General features: G+C 44.0%; 1 protein-coding gene across 3 annotated transcripts in view; it reads left to right on the top strand.

Moving 5' to 3' along the window:
• The window catches only part of KIRREL3 (kirre like nephrin family adhesion molecule 3), a 775,275-nt gene that overhangs the window by 466,800 nt on the left and 282,457 nt on the right, over positions 1–26,018 (top strand). For all 3 annotated transcript variants that reach the window (XM_028708148.2, XM_028708150.2, XM_028708149.2), the window contains 2 exons: positions 10,402–10,551; positions 13,572–13,721. In XM_028708148.2, coding sequence (XP_028563981.1) covers positions 10,402–10,551; positions 13,572–13,721 — 300 coding nt within the window. The remainder of the gene's footprint in view (positions 1–10,401; positions 10,552–13,571; positions 13,722–26,018) is intronic.

Below are 26,018 nucleotides of genomic sequence, written 5' to 3'. Positions count from 1 at the left end.
AATCTCTTCCCCCGCCGTTCCTCCCACACCCACACCCCAGTTGTTGATGTGCTATGACATTGTCCCTTTGCAGCTAAGCTGCCTTGGGAATTGTTTAGATTATGGAGCAGGCTGTGAAATGTTTAGTTAGTGGGAAGACAGAGGGAGAAAACAACAAAATGATTGGTACCACCCCACTTCCTAACCATCATGTCTGTATGTATTTACGGTTCCCACTGCCTTATTCTTTTTTTAACACTGCAACTCGAAAGACCTCGGGGCAGAATGTGTGTGTTGGCGGGAGGATGCTGCTGATCAGAGCTGTCTTAAAATTAAATTAGCAAAGCTTTAAATCAGAATAATAAAAAAGTGTTACTAGCAGCCTTCAAGGCCAGCTTGATTTTTAATGAGACTCCTTGGAGATTGAACTGGAATTTCATCAGGTCACAAAAATGTGAGAGCTGTTTGCAACTAATCTTCCTCCCAGGACCACGGGGGAGTTAGGAGTAGTCAAAGAGGTATGTTTTGATGCCCCCAGAGTTGACAGTATTCACAAACAAAACAAAACAAAAAGAATTTGCTCCTCCTAATGTTGCTGGTAGAAGTTATCTTTTCCTTGTCCTTCAGACGCCATGGTTTCCCTCCACCCCAACCCTCTGAAGTAGTCTCACAACCTCACAAACCCCCTTGAGAAACTTTATCTATGATGGCCTTCCTAAAGCAGCCTCATTAAAATGCTAGGCTGTAGGGAATATCAGTATTAGCACAGGATAGTTGCCAGCTGAAATAAATACGTTGGCTGTGAACCAGAGCGGCATGAGCACAGCCAGATCCCATTGCCAGCAATGAAGGAAAAAGAGATACGAATGCGTATGTGAAACTGCCCAGTGCTGAGTGAGGCTACTGAACCATCAGTGGTAGGGAACCTTTGGTTCTCCAGATATTGCTGCTCTACAACTCCCATCACCCCGAATGTTGACCATGCTGGCTGGGGCTGACAGGAGCTGGAGTCAATCAATCTATGAAGGGCCACGTGGTCCCCATTGCTGCTCTATAGAAATGGCAAACTCGTTTTCCAAGATTGGATCCTTCTGCGGTCAAAATAGCAGCAAGAGGTTGGTAAAGGAAGCCCTGAGGTTCTCTGATCTGTCTCAAGTACTTAATACTTATAGCAGCAATCCGAGGTCTTTCTAAGCTTTGCTACTTGACATATTTTAACTTGAGATGCCAGTGATTGAACCTGCAACCGTCTGCATCTAAAGTGTGTGTTTTGTCCCCAAACTATTGTTATGAGTTTGTGGGAAGTAGCCTGTATGTTGAGACCCTTCTAACCCCTGGATCCAGTAAGTGTTAAAGTATAAGACAGACTAGCTTCCTGATGAGGTGATCTCCTGGGTGATGGGCCATTAAAGGAACAAAGGAAGTGATGTGAGTCGAGGAAAAATCAGCAAGCTTGGAGAAACAGAGACAGAGCAATGTTTGATTTCTGTTTGACACCAAGCCTGCAGCTATAGGAGAAACAAAACCCATTTTGGGTGTTAATGGTGTGAACCCCTCCATCGTAGGCTCGGGTTGTATATATGTGTAAATAAGCAATATATCATAAAGACAACACAGTTTCCAATGTGCCTCATTCCAAAAGGAAACGTGAATCCTGGGTAAGCTCCTGGAACAATCTAGGATTGTGCATTGTGCTGTTCCTTTGAGGATGTCTGCACTGAAGCATCTCACCATCAGTTCTCCATTTTAACATCAACTGAAAGTATGGAAGAAAGCTGAGGGCAGGGGAGAGAAAAGAAAATACACATGATGTTGAACTGGGTTTTCCCAGAGTGTATGAGTTATGTGGACTGCATCTTCCTTATTCACTTAACAAGTCTGTCCCTGCCCATAGTCTGCAGCAAGAGGTCTAGGAATAGGGGAGAAATTTGGCTCGAAATGAGAAACTGAGAGCAACTGAAAAGGACCAGTTCTTCCATTCTTAGTCTTGACCTGGCCTGCAGGCCCTTCTGATAGCAGTGAGTGATGTGCAAATTCCCTTTCCCTGACATGTCTTGATTTCCATTTGCTTTTTGTGAACTGTGAAATGTGTTGCGTATTGATAAAACACTTTTTTTAAAAAATTGACAACCTGTTACTCCCTTGTCTTTTGGTTGCTCACACTGCCTTCACTCCTTTCTTCTCAAAGGAAAAAAAGTCGTCCTAAGGTGATCCACCCAGGAGCATGTCAGGTCCCACCTGTGGGTAGTGATTAACAGTTTGGGAAGCACAGCTTTAAGGATTGCCATTTGCAGACGGTTTCATAAGACTTTTAGTGAAGTTGATTATTTTTAGGGATGGGGAAATCTGTCCATTTTGGTTGCTCATTTGTGTAGTCTTAAGTTCAGTTCTCCACATTTCTGTTAAAAATAGTTCTCATGGGAATGCATCAGTATTTTAATGCAAATTTCTTCCAATATACAGAATTTTGCAAACAATTTTCCAAATGTGTTTTAGATGTTATTTTCATCAATATAGGCAAAGGTATGCAAACCTTTCCTCCCAATATGTGGCTTTCCATAGGCATTGTTTGGATTGGAGAACTTCATCATAAAATTCAGAGAAGTGAAGTTTGGAAGGATAGTGTTTTCAGTTTGCATATTGGTTTGGAAAACGCAAATTTGATGGATTCTCAATAAAAATTTGAACTGAACATTTCTCTCCTCTCTCTCTAACCTTTACCTAGCTAAGCTGGATTCTTTTGGCTTTGGGTGTGTATTTACTATATCAGATTCTTATCAGAGGCTTGTTATATTCAAGCACATACTCAGAAATGCTAGAAACATGCAATTTCAATGTGGATTTGTATGCTTGCTTGGTAGCACCACATGTCCAAGTACATGAGACGTAGCAAATGCACGTTCAAAGCTAACCATGATATATGGCAAGAATGTCAATTTTACATTCATTTGACTAAATAGCCCTTAAAGTGATTTGATGAACATTTCCCATCTCAGTCACTTCCTAATATTTCTGCTCTGTTGCACCATTGATTTTTCTCAACTTATTGCCACAATTGATTATGTATGAGCATGAATATGCTTCTTACTTAATAGGATAACACTGCAATGCTAAACACATTTACTAGTGAATAATCCTATAATTATTTGGAGAGAAAGGAAAGCAGAATCGTTTGGTGTTTTTCTTTTAAAAAAATAAAAAATACTTGCATATAAGGGCCAGAATCCAAAGAGCCTTATGCATATACCTACAGGACATTATTTGGGTTTGGATAAGAGGACTTTCTTCATTCTCCTTCAAAAATGCAGCACCTCACAGTGCATTGGTCATCCCTCCAGAACATCCCCTGACCTTCAAGTCTTCCCAAAGATTAAGGATGCTTCAGGAGTTTGGAACTGGATGTTTGTGCATTCCAACATGAGCTGACTTAATCCCTGTCTCCTGGACAGAGATGTGGACCTTTGGGCTTCCACTGCCTTTGGGCTTCCCATAGGCATCTGGGTGGACTCTGTGTGAACAGACTAGGCTTTTGATCTATGGGAACAGATAAGCCCTTGGTCTCGTCCAGCAGGGCTCTTCTTATGTGAATCAGAATTTAGTTACCGACCGGCTTTTGCACTTTCCAAAATAACAGACAGTGCTTTCAGCTCAGTATGCGTATATCTTGTGTTTAAAATGCATGTTTTGAGAGAACATGGGTTATAGAAACAGATATTTTTATATATATATTAATGTTCAAATGTGTGAAATTAGTGCAATTTGATGCCGAAGCAGGCTAGAGCAGACTTGTGGGTGAACACGCATGAAAGTTGCAGGAATTGAATACAGATCAAAAACTGGAATGCATATCTTCTGGGATGTGATCCCAGGTGAGTCACATAACCCACCTCGCAATCTTCCCCCACAAATCACTTTTTGGGGGCTAGATTGCGGCATGAGGCCGCAGCACCCAAAATGGCTGCCATGACCTTTTGCAAAAAACAGAATGTTCCTTTTTTCTGGGACACTTGGTGGCTATGTTCTTGCATTCCTGGGGGGAAGACTGAGAGGGATGTGTGTAGAAAGTAGCCTACTGTACAAAGGTAAAAATAGTTTGCCTCTAGCCCCGCCCATCAGTGGAATGTAGTAACTGGGCTGTATCCAACATTGGAATTTCTCTGAGTAGACTCAGTGAAACTAATGGAGCCATGTTGGTCGTGCTCATTAATTTCAACAGGTCTACCTTGAGTATGACCAACACTGCATGCAACCACTTAGAAGATTGCCCAGAAGGAAATGTGATCCTTGAGCTGAAAAGGGTTCCCTCCACATGCATTAGGCAGGTAATATAATAATGGCAGCTGATGAAAATGTTATCTGTAACTTGAAAGGTATTTACATTATTCCACCTACATTCTAATAATAAAAATGATGTTCTGGCATTTCATGTTAGCACACTAAACAATCTGGGGAAAGTGTTTAATCAGCAGTGGTTCCTATGCTCCTGTGGTTGTTGAAGAAGCCAGGGTTTTTAGAGGTCTCAGTTCCCAGCCATGTCTAAACAAGTTTCCTTTAAGGACAAGGACAGAGGAGTCAGAGATGGAGTGGCCACATTGGGAATAATGTTCACACACGGATGAAAGGTTCTTCATCTCCATAATCATTCTTTCTATTTGAGTTCATTCACATTTTCAAGGACTGCTTGGTTTCACTCACGTAGTTATCAGTGGGACAGTGGGGAAGGAAGAATCCTGATACTCTATATTAAGTGTGCCCCGTGCTGGGATTAGTATGGGATGCATGCAACCTGAAGGTGGAAATAAAAGAGTCAGGCACAGCGTGACAACTATAGCCTGCTTTATTTAAACACAAGCCACCTGCAGAGGAAAAACTATTAGTGGTAGAACTTAATGGTAATATACCAGTCCAAGGCTTCTACCAGTAGGGTGACAAACCCTGCCTACGGGAAATGGAGTACAGATACATTGCCACGTGCTTTCCCTAGCCACCCAAAGGGTGAGTAGGGAGGCCTTCCTGTATCACCACCCCCATAACTCCAGGCAAATGATTCAGGTTAGCTTCCAGTGTGGTCCCTATCGGGTCCCATAGCCCTGAGCAGCAAGCCCCGGGTCCTGTCCATCACTATGGAAGGTGTTTAAGGGGCACACCTGGCTGAACTTAACTGTTCCCCTTTGAACATTGCTGCCCCAGAGGAGGAAAAAGGCTGCCAAATGGGAAGTTCAAGTGTTTTAAATTATTTGTGGTGGCAATATGCTTTGATTAGGCTCCAATGCTTTGGCCACCTCATGAGAAGAGAAGACTCCCTGGAAAAGACCCTGATGTTGGGAAAGATGGAGGGCACAAGGAGAAGGGGACGACAGAGGACAAGATGATTGGACAGTGTTCTCGAAGCTAGAAACATGAGTTTGACCAAACTGCAGGAGGCAGTGGAAGACAGGAGTGCCTGGCGTGCTCTGGTCCATGGGGTCACAAAGAGTTGGACATGACTAAATGACTAAACAACAACAACATGTTTTGATTGTTGTGAGAAGACCAATCCTTCCATTTCAGATGTTCATGCTTATGTTGTCATAATGACACCACACACATGGGGGGGGGGGTTTGAATTATCAGCCGGCTCTGGGGAACTGCAGAGATTGCAGAAGTAAAATCAAATCTTTAGAGAAAGAAAAGATAACACACATACCCAGGGAGGCCAGTGAGGACTGATCATGCAAAGTGGGCACCACCTTAACTCCCTACCCAGAAAGTAAATGTGGAGTTCAGTTGAGATGCAGCTTTTCTATAATAAGGCTATAATCAGACCTGTTGTGATACTACATTTTTTTTTCTTTTTAAGGAATCTGTAAAGAGGGAAGTTGAGTGCAGTCCATTGTAGGAAAGGCTACTTGGGACAGAAAGAGAAGAAGGGGTTCTTAGACATTAAGACACATGACCCAGCAACCTCACTGGAAGCTAAGCAGATCCATGTATGGTAAATGTTTGAATGACAGACCACTTGTGAACCCCGTATGGATTACATGGGGCACCCTTAAAGAAATCTGGGATATACAGCTAATAAAGAAGTGTGTGCATCCCTGTAGGTGGAGAAGTTCAGGTGGTGATGGCAAGGGTGAGGAAGGGCATTCAACATCCAAGTTCTTCCTATTTTCATCTGTAAATTTTTGGAGCTTGGGGGGGGGGGGGGGACATAGGATGCAGCCTTATACTTGGTTGGCCATTCAGTTGGTCCACCTAGCTCAATGCTGTCTACACAGACTGGTAGCAGCTCTGTAGGATTTGAGACAAGAGCCTGTCCCAGCCCAACCTGGAGATGCTGGGGATTGAACCTGGGACCATCTCCATGCAGAGCAGATACTCTACCACTGACCTGCAGCCCCTTGTCTTCAAGTTTACAAACGCTTCCCATGGTGTTGGTCATGCTTCTAAAAGTCTGCTGGAGTGATCCCATTGCTGGGGAACATCTCAGCTCTGGCGTTGTGGATTCTTCAGCTTTTGTCATGGCAGATGGCTTGACGGTGGTTTGCTCGAGGCCGCTGCTTCGCGCTTGCCATCTTGTCTGCAGTGTAGCGCCGTCCAATGCTGATCAGTTGCATTTTGAAACTGGAGGGAAGGGGGAAGATTATTGCTTAAACTGTGGTGGTAAATGAGTTCTCTTAGTGGCTTTATTCCACAATAGGCCTCTACTGTGCCTTCTGCATTGGAGAAGGAGAAGAAAATGAGGGCCATTGCCCACAGTGGAGAGACAATCAGGAGCCTCTAATATTAGACGGTAGGGGTGGCTCTCTTCGTGATAATTGAGCAGTTTTTGTATTCATCTGTGGGTACAAAGGGATGCTGTCAAGTTGCTTAATGAGCCACTTACCGCATCCCTCATGCATATTATCCCAGCAGCAGCAGTGCCTATAAGCCTGCACATGGAAAAATATGTGCCGTTTTACTTTCCCCCCTGGTGATGCCATCGAATGGGGTGAGGCCTCATTAGTCTGCTGAAATCACAGCAGATGCCAACTGAGCGTGCTCAAAAGATACATTCTGTTTGCTTTTAAGTTTGGGATTTATAATTGTTGGCTCTCCCCCTCTACTCCATCTGCACGGCTCTTCCTCAAGGAGGACTAGACCCATGCTGAGCTTTTGTTCATTCAATGGCGAGAGTTATTTATGAACAGGACTTATATCCTGTGAATTTCCCCCCTCACTTTTAAGCTGAAAATTGTAACTTTTCTCTTCCCCCAACGTTTCCCCTTAATTCAAAACTAGCTAAGGGGATTTAAAAAGAAAGTTTTAAACACCTTAATAGAACCCTAATCTGCTTTCACGTCAAAGCTAAGGCTGCTTTTAGGTGCTGCAGTTAGTGCCTAGTAAAGCCAGGTAAATCATCCAATCAGAAATAATAAAATTTCTTCCTCTCATTCCTCCCCTCCCTTTGTAGTTTAGACATTTCTCTAGCCTTGGAGAATGGCTACTGGGCCATTTTTCATGTTGGGTTAGAAATGTAATCTGCCTCAGAATGCTTCTTACCAGATGGACAGAAACAAGTTGAAGCCTGTGAGTTGTGTTACCTCTTGCTAGCATGTATGATTCCAGCACCTGTTGCCCTGTAATTATATGATTTTTTCCAATTGGAAAATGTCCTCCATTTCTTTCCTAAACTAACTAGACCATAAACAGGCACATACAAGTATACATATAACTGTATTAAAATATGCATGCATTAATTTTAAAGATGCTGCCAAATATTGTTCTGCGTGGGAGTATCTTTTATATGTATCATACGTGTAATAGATGTAAATTTCGAGGTATAAATTTTTGCCTTTAGTTTGCTTGGCTTTAAAAATAAAAGCAGACAATAGTGCATGGGTGGATCTACTCACAGGGGAAAAAATGTTGTAAATAAGTCAGAAATTAAATTGTTATAAAAAGGGGGGAAGCAATGTTAAAATCACAGTTTTATTCCTCTCCAGCGCCATCTGGTGTTGTATGTTTATAACGCATTCAAAACATTGTTTTTTGACTAATGTAGCCGAGTCCCCAGAGTGACTTTGTGCAAACTGAACACTGTAGACAAAATTTCCACCAGCCTTCTAGTATTGTATTGGCAGTGCCCCTAATTTAAAGGATACTCTCCCCCCCGCCCCACCGCATCCCCATTTCCCCTCCAAAAAGAAAAATCCCTGATGGGCCTGAACATAAAATCCCTGATGGGCTTGAAGATAAAAGTAGCCATTAGAATTAACAATTCTTTAGAGTTAATACAATGATCAGATTGTTCTACCATCAGGGCTAATCCAAAAGACACTACTAAATCATGTGCCTCCTCCATGAGAGGTCCAGAGGGTGGCAACATGAGAGCAGGGCCTTTTCTGCGGTGGCTCCCCACTTGTGGAATGCTCTCCACAGGGAGGGCTTGCCTGGCACCTTCATTAAATACCTTTAGGCACCAGGCAAAAACATTCCTCTTATCGCAGGCCTATAGCCTTTTAAACTGGGGAGGGGCTGTAATTGTTTTTAATCATTACTATGTAATGAAGGGTGGTATAGGATTTAATGAAATAATAATTCAAAAGTATCGGGCTTGTTAATTATGTTATGTGTTTTGTGTTATTATACCACAAACCACCCTGTGATCTTCGAATGAAGGGCAGTATATAAATTTAATAAATATTAATAAATAACAATGGTAAAAAACGGAGCAAACCATTCAGTAGATGGGACCCTTTCTTTACATGTTTCACCTGAGAGCCCTGTCCTTTGCACCTATGCATTTGCAACTTATACATATGTAGCCTCCATCAGGCTTTCAGAAGAATTGCAGGAGATAATATGTGGAGACAGTGAACACAAACCAGATTCCCCACTTTGCGTGTTTCCTACATTTGTGAAGAGGTCCAGATTTGTGTTTTGAACTGGTGCCAGGCACATCACTTTCCTTCTCTGGCCAAGAATGGGAACTGCAAATATTAGTTTCAAATCCATTGACATGGTTGTTGGAATTCCTGGCAAGAATAGGCCATGGAGGTGACAGTGGGGGCTGTGCTTGTTGTCCCTGCGCCACTTTCCCTCTCATCCAGTTGTTAATCATGTGAAGGGGAATGCCCAGATAGGCCTTGAATCTTAGAGAATTCCATGTCGGCTAAGAGGTCCTATGAGATGATATTGCAGGGGTTGCCTGGGCATATAAGGCACACTCACCTGTACAGACATGCCCCATACCCTCCAACACTTTGAAACCAATACAGTGGTACCTCTGGTTATGTATTCAATTCGTTCCAGAGGTCCATTCCTAACCTGAAACTGTTCTTAACCTGAAGCACCACTTTAGCTAAGGGGGCCTCCTGCTGCTGCTGCTGCTGCGCCGCCGGAGCACAATTTCTGTTCTCATCCTGAAGCAAAGTTCTTAACCCAAGGTATTATTTCTGGGTTAGCGGAGTCTGTAACCTGAAGCATATGTAACCTGAAGAGTATGTAACCTGAGGTACCACTGTATTCAAGATACCGTCTTCCCATTTTGGGGGGGTGAGAGTATAGTGGTCATTTTGGTGTCTGTGATATTGTGTAAGTTCACAGCAACCAAAGTGGCTGCCATTCTCTCTCAATAAAAAATGGCATGTCCCAATTTTTCCGGGACATTTGCAGGGCATTATAACCCCAACAGCAAATGAACAGCAGGATTTGTGGAGCCAGTGGTCACAGGGCCTCTTCCTCTCTCATCTAGGGGTGGTGGAGCCTTAACAGGCTTCAGAAGCTTAAAAATTACTACGGTTGGATGCAGCAAGTGAACTTTATTTTATTGTAATTGTAATCCACTTGTTAGGGACGCAGGTGGCGCTGTGGGTAAAACCTCAGCGACTAGGACTTGCCGATCGCATGGTCGGCGATTTGAATCCCCGCGGTGGGGTGCGCTCCCGTTGCTCGGTCCCAGCGCCTGCCAACCTAGCAGTTCGAAAGCACTCCCGGGTGCAAGTAGATAAATAGGGACCGCTTACTAGCGGGAAGGTAAACGGCGTTTCTGTGTGCTGCGCTGGCTCGCCAGAGCAGCTTCGTCACGCTGGCCACGTGACCCGGAAAGTGTCTCCGGACAGCGCTGGCCCCCGGCCTCTAGAGTGAGATGAGCGCACAACCCTAGAGTCTGTCAAGACTGGCCCGTACCAGCAGGGGTACCTTTACCTTTACCTTTACTTATCCCACTTTTTATCCAAGGAAATCCTGGTGGCATACATGGTTGTCTCTCTCCCCATTTTATCCCCACAACAACCCTGTGAAGTAAGTTAAGCTGAGGGACATATTTGTGTTTTAATTCTTGTATCATTGTTGCTGAGGTTTGTTTTGTTTTGTATCAGATGTCTATTGTGGCATTAAGCGGTATATAAATTCATAAATAACAGCATCAACAATTTACGCCCCTTTTCCCTCTTTCTGCAGGCCCAGCATCTTCTTTCACCCAGCAACCTCAAGACCAGGTAGTGATCGCCGGGCAGCCTGTGACCCTGCTGTGTGCTATCCCAGAGTACAACGGAATTGTGCTGTGGATTAAAGATGGACTCGCTCTCGGCGTAGGCCGGGATCTCTCAAGTAAGCCTTCTAGATTTGCTTACATCAGCGGCAGCTCCTGTTACATGTTATGACATATGGGCTTGAGAAACAAATGCTGACCACTTCCAGCTGCTGTTAAGCTGAGGGCAGGGTGAGGCGGGGTGCAGGGAGACAGGAAGAACACTGTTGGCAAATGCAAAGCCAGCAAGGGAATACAAAGGACAGAGTGTCCTGTACAAATGAGCCCGCCTGACATGGAACATTTTATATACTGTGTCACCTGGGGTAGATCTACACACAGAAAAAAACCACTATAAGTAAGTCAGAAATTAACTTGTTATAACAGAAAAAAAAACCGCTATGAAAAATTGCCAAGAATTTTCTCCTCTCTCCAGTGCCATCTGGTGTTGCATGTTTATAATGCATCCAAAACGCTTTCTCTTTACTATTGTAGCTGAGTCCCTGATGTGTTCTGGCCTATTGGTGCAAATAGGCATCCTTACTGCTATAGTCTATTTCCTTGCCATTCCCTCCTTTGACCAGAGGTGGTTTTGGCACACAGGCTGACACCCCATAGGTTACCAGGGCAAGACCTGCAGCAGTTCAGACTGAGATGCTCAACTGCAATGATCAAGTTATAGAACCTAACAGCGATCACAAAAGACTTGCATGGCATCTGGAAAATTAGATGCAGCGAAAGAAAACAACAGCCCATTTTGGAGGTGGGTTGTTCGAACAATGAGTGAAGCTTAAACATGAAATATGTATTAAGTAGTATTTGAGAGGGGGAACTGAGTGAGTCTCAGCTTCACTAAAAAGTTAGCTAGTGCAGTAAGAGAGAGAGAGAGAGAGAGAGAGAGAGAGAGAGAGAGAGAAATTAAAAAGATAAGTTAGGGAGAGGCCATAACTCAGTGGTAAAAGGGTCCCAGCATACATGGCAGGGATGGAGGAAATGGAGGAAACTAGAGATTTTATAGTTCCTGTTAGTCCTCCTGGAGACTATGGTGCATGGTAGGTCCTAGATTTTATTGATGAACATCTGAAAGACATTCAGAACATAAGCCTCTGAATTGTTTCCAGCAAAAACTTGGAATGTGGGGGACGGTCTCATCGACAGCTCAGGCTCCGAGAAGTTTACAACAAGGGATAAACTGAAGCACATTGTCACAGTCCTATTAACAGGCTGTCAAACCCAGCCTCCCTTAGTCTATTTTAAGTTGGGCGATGTTTGCCTCCATGTACTGGGGGAAGGGACCATGTATTGTGCCAACAAAGAAATGATTCCCTCTCTTCCAGCACTGCGATTTTTGTGGCAGAGCTTTGGAATATAGGGAGACACGAACCCTGTTCAAACAGTCACCATGCATGAGTGTGAGCAATCATGCAAGCGAGGGGAGCAGGCTCGAGGAGTGATGTAGAGCCCTGCTTTATGCAGAGACCTTCCACAAGCAGAGGAGGCTCATAGACTCATAGAATCATAGAGCTGGAAGGGACCCCGAGGGTCATCTAGTCCAACCCCCTGCAATGCAAGAATCTTTCGCCCAACATGAGGCTCAAACCCACAACCCTGAGATTAAGAGTCTCACGCTCTACCGATTACTGCAAACATTTGCCATCAGAATTTAATGGGAGGGGGCTCTACACAATATAAAATATGACATGCTTGGCAACTGAAGGGCTTGGCAACTCAGCCTCTTCCCGCCGATGTGATTGCTCATATGTGATGCTGATGAGCATCCAAACAGGGCTTTGGGAGAATGGGAAAGCTGGGCTACTATGCTTCTTTGAGGGTCTGCAAACTCTACCAAAGACTGACATTAAATGCAAGAAGTCTTCTGCACCCCACAATTTCCTTATTTCTCAAAACATTATATACTGCTTAATTGTAAATAGAACCTGTAAGTTGGTTAAAATGTTTGCAAAAACATGCATTGCTTTAACTTGGCTTACCCCTCCTGATATCTATTCCAGCTACCTGTACAGCTATCCACATGCCTCTGTATTAAGGTCCAGTGACTGGAGCAGCATAGGGAATTGCCCTTGCACATACATGTGCACACATGCATGGCTTGCTACATGGAGCAACCTCTGTGGGTTTAAGCACCACGTCATTTTGCTATGTTGTGCAAATCAGAATTTCAGCCCCTTGTATGCCTGAAACTGATAAAAATTCCAGTCCTTACTCTCTCTAGGCCTCAGGAGTCTATTGTAAAATGGGAATACTTCTCCATGCCTCAGAGCAATGATTTGAGGCACTCTCTTACTGTACCCATGGGGGTGATTGGTGTATCAGAGAGGCGCTTCTTCAGAGCATTGCAAAAGTTGAGCTCTGTTCCAATGAATGACGTCAAGAAGGCATAAGGGGAAGCATTTTATCCCTCCCTCCCTCCCTCCTTCCCTCCTTCCTTCCTTCCTTCCTTCCTTCCTTCCTTCCTTCCTTCCTTCCTTTCTTTTCCATGGTACTTCCAGTTTCCAGAATATGAAGCAGCCAGCAAGCTGGATATACAGTATAACACACACATACTTTACGTTCCTCTGATTGTGAATTTATCTTTATGGATAAATTTATGGATATCTTCAGATAGCCATTCTCTGCAAAGTTCAGAACAGGAAATGAGTAACAGGAGCTAATATGGCTGACGTATCATTCTGAGCAACTTTGGCAATTAACTTTGCTGGGTCTGCTTTAGCAAGCTGGGTCTCTGCCTGCTTGTGCGATACCAGCTCAGCTAGTCATCTAATTAGCTAAATACAAACAAACCCTTCATTTGTATTTCTTGTGGTTCATGAGAGCAAATCCTGCTGTTGATAGCTTGAAAAACAAAGCAGGGGGGGGGAAACAGGAGAGCGTGCCAAGCTGCCTCGGCTTCGCAGCTCATTAATCATCAGACTTGGGAAGGACTGATGGGGGGGGGAGGGTGTCCCTATCCCTATGATAGTATAGGTAACTGGGGAGATGCAGCCCATAGCGGTCAACCTCTGTCAGTACCCTGCTAAGACTCGGTCAAACAGTGTGCTTTTTTTCAGCTCTCTCCTTCTTTGCATTTTGTACCCCAAAGGTTACCCACGCTACTTGGTTGTGGGGGACCATCTGTCAGGGGAGCATCACCTGAAGATCCTGAGAGCAGATCTGCAAGATGATGCTCTGTATGAGTGCCAGGCCATTCAAGCAGCCATCCGTTCCAGACCAGCCCGGCTGACCGTTCTCGGTAAGAATGTGATTTCTCACTGGAAAAAAAATGCACAATTCCCCCTCTCCCTTCTTCTTCTTCCTTGACCTTGAAATGAGTTAAAAGGCTCATTCAGAAAGAATATATGTGCACTGCTTAAAAAGAGAGTTTCTTCAGCAGATGAAAAACCAAGTGTGTTTTTAGGCTCACAACATCCCTGGTGATTGCCCATTCTGAGTGGGGCTGATGGGAATTGGAGTCCAGGAGTACCTGGAGGGCACTTTTGGTTTGGTTACCCCAGGTTATCTCACGCATGCCCTTTTCTATCAACATCAAGCACTGTTACGGAACAGTGATGTGTGGGGATATAGCCTGTGGAGATGTCATAATGGGAAATGTGGAGGTGACTGCTTGCTGCTACTTATAGTCACATGCCTGGCATTTCATGTAGTTCCATTCTGAGTGCAGTGTTGACTATGTAAGTAGTTTAAGTTGCAAACACATTGAGAGGTAGCAGGAGTCTGGGTGAGGAGGTCCTGCCCCTGTGAGGGAGAACCATTGGGCTGCTTCAGCCGCCATTTTGTATGAAACCTTCCATGGCTCAGAGGGCAAGAAGCAGAGTGATGGCAGGCACATCTGAAGATGAGACAGGGTGTGTTTGTGTTTGTGTGTGTGCTTGTGCACACTTTTCATCCTTCTGTAGCCACTCTTGTCTCTCTCATTAGAATTTGAAATCATTGATTTGGATCCTGTCTAAGTTAGTTGAACTTCAGTCCCATCGAAATCAATGGATCAAGTTATTAATGACTTACGCCCCATTTATTTCAATGGGAACTAAGTTCGATGAACTTTGTGGTTGTAGCCAAGTAAGTTCTGTTCAGAGTAGACCCACTGAAGTCAATGGGCCTAAGTTAGCTGTATCGATCATCTTCAATGGGTTTACTCTGATTAGAACTAGCATTGGACCCAACCCCTTAGCCCCAAATCCAAGCCATTGTAAATTGCCTCAAAGAGTTTAGTAAGTAGGCAGGGAACATATATTTTCTAAATAAAAATAAATGTGCAAACATGAGCACAAGGAAGCACACAGATTTGTGTAAGTAGCTTGTCACCCAACTGCAGTGGAACAAGTAACTTATTTTCCTGATTCTGGCATCTCGAGTAACCATTTGGTTTTTGTATTTGGGATTAGATGTATCTGTAATTCATTGAAATAGAGTTTCTAAATGTTGCTGGAAAGGTCATAATAAAAAGTATGATTCCCATCTCTCTATCTTTCTCTAACCCTCATCCCACTCCTACACTTGACAAAAGTATACAGATGGGGAGGGGGGAAGGTATATTAAGAAGTATTTCTTTTTTTTTCCTGACTGGCCTGATTTAGATTTATAACAACTCCTGGTGATTTGGGGTGTGTAACTCAGCTTTTGCAGAAGCATGATTTATGTACAAACACACACAAGAAAAATATACCACTGAAATAGCCCCCTGCAGCTACTAAAAGCTGAGATGTTATTATGATTGAAAAGTGTTTATCAGTGGAGTCTGTATGAAAAAGAGAATAGCAGCTGAAATTCATTCATTATAATTCCAACGAGTTGCTCTTCTTCTGTATCACAAAGATATGAAAGGAGCCTGCCAATGAAGGGGGGTGGGAATACAGGGGGTGGTTTGCTCCAGCTGTTGCTTTCTCACTTGCCAGGGGAGGGGTAATAGATGGAGATTTCAAGATCGAAGATTTCTAGGCGTGAATCACCTGTGCTACCTTGCTTAGGGTATTGGAGATGAAGCCTAGAAGGGATTATTGTGGTGGCCAGCAGAAGAGGAAAGCAGAGACCAAGGAAAATGAAGTGGTCAGTGAAAGGGTAGCCAATGTGTTGCTCTCCAGATATTATTGGACTACATATCCCATCATCCCATTACCCCCCCCCCAGCAAGCTAGTCAGGAATGATGGGAATCGTAGTCCAGCAACATGTGGGGACCCAGAGTTAAAGAAGGCTGTCATGGAATGTGGGTTTGCTTCTTTTTAAGGCTTTCTCCTAAGCAAACAGCTGCATTTTCCAGAATCAGCTATTATTGCTCCTTCCCATTCACTTTCTGGCAGTACCTCTCCCATCCAGAACAGCAAAGTAACTTAGATGGAGAAGGTGGACACGCACACTGCAACAAAGAGCATTTTGCCTTGCTCTACCCGAGAAGGAAATAATGCTTGAGTGTCCGAGTTTTTGTGTGTAATGGTGCCCCTACTACAGCAGTTCCTTGAATCTGATTGAAACCCTGTGTCTGAAAGTACAGTTTTGAAGCAAAATCATTGTTTGGATTCAAAAAGCCTCTTTGCCAGAATTAGTTGAAGCATGTGCTTGTTATTCGACGGTTCATTACATGCTGGTTCAGCCTCTGGTAGGTCATGATTTGTGCACTTCATTATTTTTGAGGTTCATTATTTGGTCACTTCATTATACATGCTGTTCGGCACTCCCTCCCTCTGTAAGCCCATGCCGTTTTGCTATTCAGGATTAGATTTGAAATTCTGCAAGGGATTGATTAGTTAAGCCAGAGTATTGTGAAGGGGACAGAGCACAAAATGACCGGTCCAACCCCCACCCCTTTAAGGTTTCCGTCAGTGTTCAGATGGGCAAAATAATAAAGGAACTGAGAATGTGGAGCCATATTGTGGAAGGAAGGAATATTGAAAGAAGTCTTGCATGTTTCAAAGACTTGAACTGTGATGCAGCCAGGCACACTTCCTTGGATGCTGGGATATTAGAAGACAGCAATTTCTATTCCCACCTGTATTTGTCATGATCAGCACTGTTGCCATTCCACTGCAGTTCATTTTCCACTAAATACTATGTTATTAGTCTCACGCTCCATCATTTAACATAGCTCATGTACCTTACATAACTGCTTATTTGTTTCAATGCAAAGGAAACACCAAAGCCACGTAGGAAAAAATAACTACATATAATTTTCAGGCTTAAAAACCCCCACAAATGATGTGAACAAATGCCAGCTGTATTTCCTTGATGGATTTTCATTCCTTTTTTTAAAGTAAGATTTTTATGTAAGCTTTTTACGATACAATAAGAAAAGATACAAAAAATATGAACAGAGTAAGAAAAATACGGAGACTTTTCCTAAGGGCAATTCTCAGCTCCCACCATAGAAGGTAGCAGCCCCTTCCAGTTCTCACCAGTAGCAAATGGGCAACCAATGTAGATCTCTGAGAAGAGGTGTATGTGCACACAGGTCCTCACTCCTGCTGGCAAGGTATACTGCGGCATTCTGCAGTAACTGCAGTTTCTGTATCAAGTGTAAGGGGAGTCCCACATAGAGTGCATTGCAGTAGAATCAAAGAATCATAGAATTGTAGAGTTGGAAGGGATCATGAGGATTATCTAATCCAACCTTCCTGCAATGCAGCAATCTTTTGCCCAATGTGGGCAAACAACTCTGAGATTAAGAGTCTCATGCTCTACCAGCTGAGCTACATCCTGGTGTAATCCAACCCTAGAGTCAATCTTGATAATGGGAATTGTACCCCAAAACATCTAAAGGAGCACCAGGTTGGGAAGGCTGGTGTAGCAAATTTCCCTGTGCAATGCTAGTTATGCTTTTTTGCTTCCGGTGCCGCTTTTAATATTCCAAGATGCAAATATACATTCCCTTCTACTACTGACGCAGCAGATGCACTCCACTAGCTACTGTTCCCTCCAGGTTTCTTTCTCAATGAGCCAGGATATGAATTATAGCAATAAGATTATCCTGCCTAGGAACAGGAGCCTTTGCATTCTATTAACAACAAATAAGTAGTCTCTAATAGTCTTAACGGAAGTTACCTGGAAGTGTTTTTCTGTGTGCTGCTTGGTTCAGAATGACTGTGTGTCCTGCCTGTCACCATACGACATGCTCCAAGGGGTCTTATTGCATGGGCTTGTCCAAAGCAAGGGCCATTAACACAGTCACAGGAAGCCAATAAAGCTAGAAGATGAAAGTGGATAATGGAACTTCGGTCGTGGGGAAAATGACGCACTTGCCAGAGGCGGGGAAGGTTGCAGAGAGCATAGATGTCAGAGTCAGCAAGAGGGGAATTGTCTGTCTTCATGAAGTCGGTGGTGATACCAAGGCCTTGTTTCCTTTCGTGTGGTGACTGGTAATGAGACCAGCCATCTCCCCCAGTGCCGGTGATTTCTCTTTATTTACAGGGGTCCCGGCTGCATTTATAGAAGGCAGTGACACTGCTGTGGATGATTCTGGGGGAATACAGCCCAATAAAAGTGTACCTAGGGCTGCTGTAAAACTAGTCTGCCATACAAACAGACCAGCAGCTCTGTGTCCACAATAGATATTTATGTCTATCTATTCACTTACCTACACACCCACAGGCAGCTCACTTCAAAAACTCCTCTGACTGGGGAGTTTTCACTGGGTGGGGAGCAGCTGTGGCTGATGCTCATTGGGGCTGGCAGAAAGTGGGGAGACCAACAGTCATAGAATCATAGAATTGTGGAGTTGGAAGGGACCATCAGGTCTCAACCCCCTGCAATTCAGGAATCTCAACTAAAGCGTCTATGACAGATGGCCCATCCAACCTCTTCTTGGAAAACTCCAAGGAAGGAGAGTCCACGGCCTCCTGAAGGAGACCATTCCACTGTTGAACAGCTCTTACTGTTCTTAGTAGATGAAGCCAGATCCAATAACAACCAGAGCCAACTAATTCTAGTTTCGCCCCATCCTCCTCCCTGCTCAGTTCTAGAAAGGTAACACTGAGACTAAGGAAGAGGAGGAGGAAGCCGACAGGCAGTGCCGCCCCTGTAGACCTGTTGTAAGTGAGGAAGCAGGCAGGCAAGGGCAAGCTGTGGTCGGTGGGGCAGTGCCCCATTTGCCCTAACAGAACAGCCTCCAGCACTGGGAAGGCAGCTTTAGAGCAAGGGTGGGGAGGTTTTTCAGCCTGGGGGGCACCTTTCCTTCTGTGCAACCTTCCAGAGGGCACATGTCACGTGAAGCCAGAAGTGTAAGTGGGTAAGTGCGAATTTTACAGGAGGTTAGTTTCTACACACAGCTCTTCACCCACCATCCAGGCAAGCAGAAGGCATTGACAGCATTCAAGGACACATTCTAAACAGGCAATGGGGTATATGAAGCAGGACCAGTGAATGGCAGGGCCTGGGGAGAGATGGTGGGGCTGGGGAAGGGGGTATAGTGTGGGAAGAATAATGAGGGCCAGATATAGAAGCTTGGAGGGCCACATTTGACCCCCGGGTCTGAGGTTCCCCACACTTGCTTTAGAACCGTGAGGAAGAAATAGAATCATAGAATTGTAGAGTTGGAAAAGATCCTGTGGATTATCTAGTCCAAACCCCTGCAACACAGGAGTCTGCAACTGTCCCATATGGGGGATCGAACCTGCAACCTTGGCATTATCAGCACTACACTCTAATGAACTGAGCTATCCAGGTTGCTTCTGGTAAAGTATATACAGCCGTACCTTGGTTCTTGAACGAAATCAATTCCGGAGGTCTGTTCAACTTCCAAAAACATTCGAAAACCAAGGCACGGCTTCCAATTGGCTACAGGAATTTCCTGCTCTCAATTGGAAGCCTCGGAAGCCTCATCGGACGTTCGGCTTCCAAAAAACATCTGCAAACTGGAACACTCACTTGCAGGTTTGCGGCGTTCGGGAGCCAAAATGTTTGAGTCACAAGGCATTCCAGAACCAAGGTGCATCTGTATATAAAAGCTACTTAGAGTCAAGGTAATAGTGTACGTGAATTATATTACTGTAATGGTTGCCTCTGCATATGGTTTGGAAACTCCAGCTGGTTTGGAATATGGCACCCAGGCACTTGGTGTAGGGACTTGCTGGTGGTCATCAAGAGCTCAGCAGTGTTGAATGATCTGCGCTGGCCACCAATTTAATTCCAATCTGAATTCCAAGTGCTAATTTTAACTTTTTAAGCTGTAAATGGGGGGGGGGTGCATTTGATGGACAGAATGTACAACCTCCTCCTATGGGCCCAGAAGCCTATCAGGGCTGGGCAGAGTGTTATCCAATCAAGAGAGAGTGGAGAGTTGAAAATTGGAACCTGACACAAATCAATTTATTCAGAAACACATTAAAGTGTGGGCTTTAAGCAAAGTTGGTTCTTAACTATCTCTGTAAAAAGTTTTGACTGAAACCAAGTGTTGTGCCTCATCAGAGTATCCATTAACCTCCATTGAGTGTATTTAAATTAAATTCCAATGCAAAGTGCTTCATCATTACTTTGATCTTCTGGTTGAGGGATAAGTGGTCAGCGGTTTTCCCTTCACTTTATTAAAAATCCTTGCTGCTGTATATTGGGACACGCTACCATATGCAGATAATATCAGACCTCTCAAGTGTTACTGACAGGGAGTACCTAATTTTAAAGCACCCAAATCCTGCCACATTATGCCACTCATATCTATCTTTAATACAGTGGTACCTTGGTTTGCAACCGTTTTGGATTACAACCACTTCAAACCCAGAAGTGCGTGTCCCTTTTTTTGGATTACAACCCTTTCCCCCCCCCCCTTTTTTTTTTTGAGGCCTCATTGACGAAAGCACACCTTGGGTTACAACCTGTTTTGGTTTACAACCGGACCTCTGGAACGGATTATGGTTGTAAACCACTGTAATAGCAAAATTCATAATAAATATATCAGCTAGAAACTTAGAGACAGAAAAATTGGGAATAAATTAAGCTGCTCAGTGTCCTGTTACTTATAATAACTATTTGGTTGGGGGTGACAAATAACATGGGGCATTCTTTCTGCCCAAGCCTTGCAGTCATCCTTTTGTGTAATAAAAAGGGGACCTGGTGCTTATAACAATGGGCTAGTGTTTGAACACCTGGTGGGAGACATCAGGCGAGAGGAGGGTGGAATCTGTACAGGATGCAATAAAGCTAAAGCTAAGCGTGGTCTTTTCTTCTGACAGCTATTCTCAATGAATTCTATATAGTTAGAAATAAGGCTATTGATTGACATTTATTATGGCTGGGCACGATCCAGCCAAAGATAAGCCCTTTTAAGTCCCATTGATGGGACAGCTAGGCAAGTGCTTAGACCTCTACTGTAGAAATCAATGTGACTTCAAAATGCTTAGCTGTGGGGCTGGCTCATGCTGTTTATTTGAGAGCTTTCCATGAAATGAAAAGTTAATGCAAAAGTGAGAGACAGAGAAAAGGTGTCCAAGTCTACAGTGACAAAAACGGATGGAAGCAAAAGGTGTCTTCATGCTAAGGCAGCCTTAAGTAAGGGCAATGAATGACGAATGAGTTGAACCCAGCATCGTCTGTGACAATGCACAAAATAACTAGGGGCAGCCCTAGGCTCACCTTCTATGACAGACTTTAGGTGCTGCTTTTAGAAGGTTAAGGTTTAGAGTCAAAGTGAGGGGAGTTGAGGGTTGGGAATTGGGAACATTAAGGGGGCCCTTGCTTTTCACTAGTAAAGTAAAGGTAAAGGGACCCCTGACCATTAGATCCAGTTGCAGAAGACTCAGGGGTTGGGGCGCTCATCTCGCTTTATTGGCTGAGGGAGCCAGCGTACAGCTTCCGGGTCATGTGGCCAGCATGACTAAGCCGCTTCTGGCGAACCAGAGCAGCACACAGAAACACCATTTACCTTCCCGCCGGAGCGGTACCTTTTTATCTACTTGCACTTTGACATGCTTTTGAACTGCTAGGTTGGCAGGAGCAAGGACCGAGCAATGGGAGCTCACCCCGTCACGGGGATTCGAACCGCCGACCTTCTGATCGGCAAGTCCTAGGCTCTGTGGTTTAACCCACAGCGCCACCCGCGTCCCTTTTCACTAGTAGCTCACCGTAATTTCACCAGTAGCTCTGTAACATTGCAAGGAATTCTGGGTTGCACATTTTCATTACCAGCCAAGGGAAGTTTGCAGCCCTCCCCCTTTCTATGTGCAATTGCTAAAATATGACTGATGACTTTGTTGTGCCTTTAAAATGATGGTTATTGTATTGCATTCAAATGATGTGATATTGTTATCCCAAAAGAGACCTCGGTTAGAAAGACAATTTTGTGTATTGTCAGAACAGAAGGTGAACACCTGTTGCGTAACGAAGCCAACATTTTGGTATTTGCTCTATCAACAAACTAAAATGTGTTGGAAAATAATAGGAAGCCACCTGAGCTGCTCTTCTTCTTTCTCATCCTTAGGTATATAACTTGCTTCCTAGACCTACTTGCCTGATAATCAGACCTCAGTTGTTGCAATAAGGAAAGCCAAACAACGCCTTAATGGAATTTTAAGGCTCACAAGACCTTATGAAAGGAATTTAGTTTATTCTACAATTAGAGTATGCATAGCAAAAATATTGGCACAAATTATTCATGATGCTGAAATTTGGAAGGTCCAGGCAGCAGAGGAGGAAGCTGCTCGGGTGCCTGGGGCGGTGCGCCCAGGGGTGGGGCGGACTGCGCATAGGGGCAGGGTGCACCACAGGGCCTCCGGAGTCTGCCTGCCTCCTCCCACTCAGCCGCCCTACAGCTGGGGGGTGGGAGGCAGTGGGCAGACTGCACACACCCAAGCCACCGCGTTTCTCCCAGGAGAGACGCGTGGCTTGGGAACGCTGCAGGCCCTGCTGTGAGTGCTGCCTGGCATTTTGTCATCCTCCCCCCAGTGGTGACACCCGGGGTGACCCGCACCCTTCCTCCGCCCCTGGGTCCAGATTGGGGGGCGGGCATTAAATAGGCAGCAGACCAATCAGTGGGAATAATCCTGCCAGAACAGAACACTATTAAATCCCATTGACTTCAAGGAGAGAAATTTAAACACATGTTCTCAGATTAGAGACATTTAAAGTCATGAAATCACCCGTTGGGTAATTTTTTTCGTAAAGGCTCCATGTTTTCTAAGAGTGGAACCCATAGTTAGTCATACTTAGAGTAGACCTATTCAAATTATGGCTGATTCTGGATACAACACAAATATCTGATTGGGGAAAGCAGGGTCAACTGTGTTTCCCAGGCCTTGCATCCTGCATGTGGAAGTGCAAACTTCTTATGGGTTTTCAGTAGGAGTAAAATAAATGGGCATGAGGGAGTGGCATTGCATTGGTGAAATGGTCCAGCACAAATGGTGGGCATATATTGTTATTGTGGGTAATATTTATATTTATATTTATATTTATATTTATATTTATATTTATATTTATATTTATATTTATATTTATATTTCTTACCCACCCTTTACCATGAGGTGTCAGGACAGGTTGCAACATTTTAATAATACAATATTAAAAACAATTAAGAGAATAGGGTGGATCCTACAGCATATATCTCAAGTGCCAAAGCCCAGAGTAAAGAAATGTGTCTTCAATATGCAACAAAAACTATGTAATGAAGGCAGTGTTCAAAATTCACTAGGCACCAGGCACATTGTGCATCTGGCTATGGGCCACTTGTGACCAAGTGAACATGCCCAGGTGCCAGGGTGGTGCAATATTTAGTGAACAATATTTGGTGTCTTTCACCAGATCCAAATGCTGCATTGAAGTCAAAGAAAGACTTAGGGAAGAATTCTTAGTATGTCTCTCTGTGTGTGATGTCAATGCCAATTTCAGAATCATGCAAAAAAAAAGCATTAAAACTTGGCTCTTATATGGTCTTTTAATATCCACCATGGCTTTGAATTTTCTTTATACCAATGTTGAATTTGGATCCTATTTCCCTAATGCATTCTTGCCCTACACATTATTTTATTGAAGAACTGCAACGCAAAATCCAGAGGCGTGTGAAGTTTGAAAGAAAGCATTTCTGTATGTGCATTGTTTCAGGAAATGTGAATTAGGAAGGTTCACATTAAAATGCAAACTGAACTGATATTCTCCCTAAGAGAGGGTGGCCACTGATTGCAAGAGCTCCTCAAGGTGTGCAGTAAAACCCACACTTTTAAAAACAACAATCCACAATTCCCTCCCTGCAAAGATGATACTGGCATTCTTGCAGAGGCCGGAAATCCTACTCTTCTGACAGAAGTAGAATAATATCCAGAATGTATCTAAGCTCTGCCTTGTTCCATCGGATTTAGAGTCAGTTTTATCAATAGAGTGGCTGGGGACATTCCCAGACTGCATTCAACCCTGGAAGATAATTTCATTCAGTTCACATTTTTAAGCAAACTGAACTAATTTACACCTCCTGGACTAATGCATGGCTTGGAAGGTAATTATGCTTTGCGTTTGCTTATCCACTGAATTTTGTGTTACAGTTCTCCATAGTTTAAAAATAATAATCAGTATTTAAATGCTTCTTTGTAAGAAATTGTGTATTTAAATACAGATTTTCGTATGGGTTTTTTTGGGGGGGCAGAGGTAGCAAATCCTAAATTGATTTGGAAACAGACTAGGATGAATTCATGAACATACACATGTGAAGCTGACAAGGACGGGAATAGACTTATCCACCTATTCCTACTCCACTCTCACAAGCCCAGAGGCCTTCAGCCAGATACAGGGGTGTTCAACTTCCAAAGCTCCTGCAGCCAATCAGAAGCAGCAGAAGCCCCGTCAGATGTTCAGCTTCCCAAAGAATGTTTGAAAACTGGAACACTCATTTCCAGTTTTCGGTCGTTCAGGAGCTGGAATGTTTGACTCCCAAGGCATTCGGGAGCTGAGGTACAACTGTATTCTGAAAAATGTTCTCTTGAAGGAAGAAATTTCCAAAACATATTTGGAGCAAAGTACATTTCTAGCACCTGGAGTTCATTATCCTCTATGTACCTATCACTGATAGGGTCAAAACAGACATGAGTCAAGAGGTCAGCAATCAGGTCTCCTTAAAAAAAAGTTCTTCTTTAAAGCTGCCACAGTGGCGGAGAGAGAGAGTGTGTTCCAGGTTGGATCAGAGCAGCAGTTCTGGGGGAGAGGGTGCTTAATGGTCCCCTCACAGTAACATCCTTTCCATCAAACACACACATACCCTTGTGTGGAGCTGCAATTAGACCTGCTGCAGGAACAACTGCATGGTTCCTGAATTCCTCTCACTGTGGGGCTAATGTCGATTTTTGTTTGCTGCTTTATAATGGGAAAATGGGGGGGGGGGCAAGTGCAAAATGCCCCCTGCCTCAGCACTGGTGCTCCAGTCAAAAACAGAGCTCCCTGGAGATGTTTTACATTGGGCTTGGAGAACCATGGCTCTCCAGATGTTGTTGGGGTTTAACTCTCATCATCCCTGACTGTTGGCCATGCTTGCTTGGGCTGATGGGACTGGAGTCCAACAGGACCACAGCTTACCCCCACACCCCACCCCAGTTTACACTGTCTGTATCAATAGATATGAATATATAAAAAATCTGGAGATCTGAGCATAGGTCTCTTTCATTCTCTGCGTTTTGGCACTGGGTTTTGATTCATCCCCATGGTGCCAGATGAGTTTTATGTGGTAGCCATTTTAAATTGGCTCTTTTTCTTCGACACTGAATTGGGAAAGGCTTTGCCAGCCCCTACAGCCATTGGAAATGCACTGACTCATCCTAGGGACTAATAGCAAATTCATTCTCTAACTGTGGGTCTTTATGTTGCCAACACAGCAACATATGCACACAAGACAGAAGTCTCAGCAAACCTGGGAGAATCCCATGGTAGGGAGTGGAACAGAATGGTGTGTTCTGAAAAGGGGCATGGCTGGCTGGAACCCTGAGCAGGAGCACTCCATCCCCCTGAAGGTTTGAAGACCCCCCTGGTGTCTTCTTGTCTCCCAAAGCCTTCCCTTGGTCTCTCCCTCTTCTTCCCTTTACTGTCTTCTCAAAATGGCTTCACCTTCCTAGCTTAGCTTCCCATGTTCTCCTTGCCAAAATGTGAACTGCCTAATTCCACATGCTCAGCCTTTAACTTTATGCATGGCTGCTCCTGAGATATCCCCAAATGCTGTCTAAATTGTTTTTTGAACTCCTGCCACTCGTGTCTGACAACAGCTTGATGGGCCTGATGCTACCTCCTCCCCCCCCCCCTTCCGAAATGAAGAGAGAGACAGTGTTTTAATTAAATATTTAAGAACGTGTCACATTAGGTTTAGATCTACACAGTTAGATGTGGTGGAATAGATCGTTCCATAAGCCTTTGGAAGTCCAATTGTTCAAACAACTGGGCCTGCAAGGATCACTTACCTCCATTGGCTTCAGGGGACTAGAGTTTTGTTCCCAGAGAAATGGGGAAAGATATCCTCTTCACATGAAATCCATGCCAGCATTCATTTCTACTAAATTTCTGCCCTGTTAAGTTATGGGAATATATATGCCTCTGTTTTTCACAGTGCTAGAGTTCTTCAACTCAAGGCTGGCTATGCTG

This window comes from Podarcis muralis, chromosome 15 (genome assembly GCF_964188315.1).
Source record: "Podarcis muralis chromosome 15, rPodMur119.hap1.1, whole genome shotgun sequence".
Lineage (NCBI taxonomy): Eukaryota > Metazoa > Chordata > Lepidosauria > Squamata > Lacertidae > Podarcis > Podarcis muralis.
The sequence above is the reverse complement of the archived record's forward strand: the minus strand, read 5'-3'. Positions and strand labels throughout refer to the sequence as shown.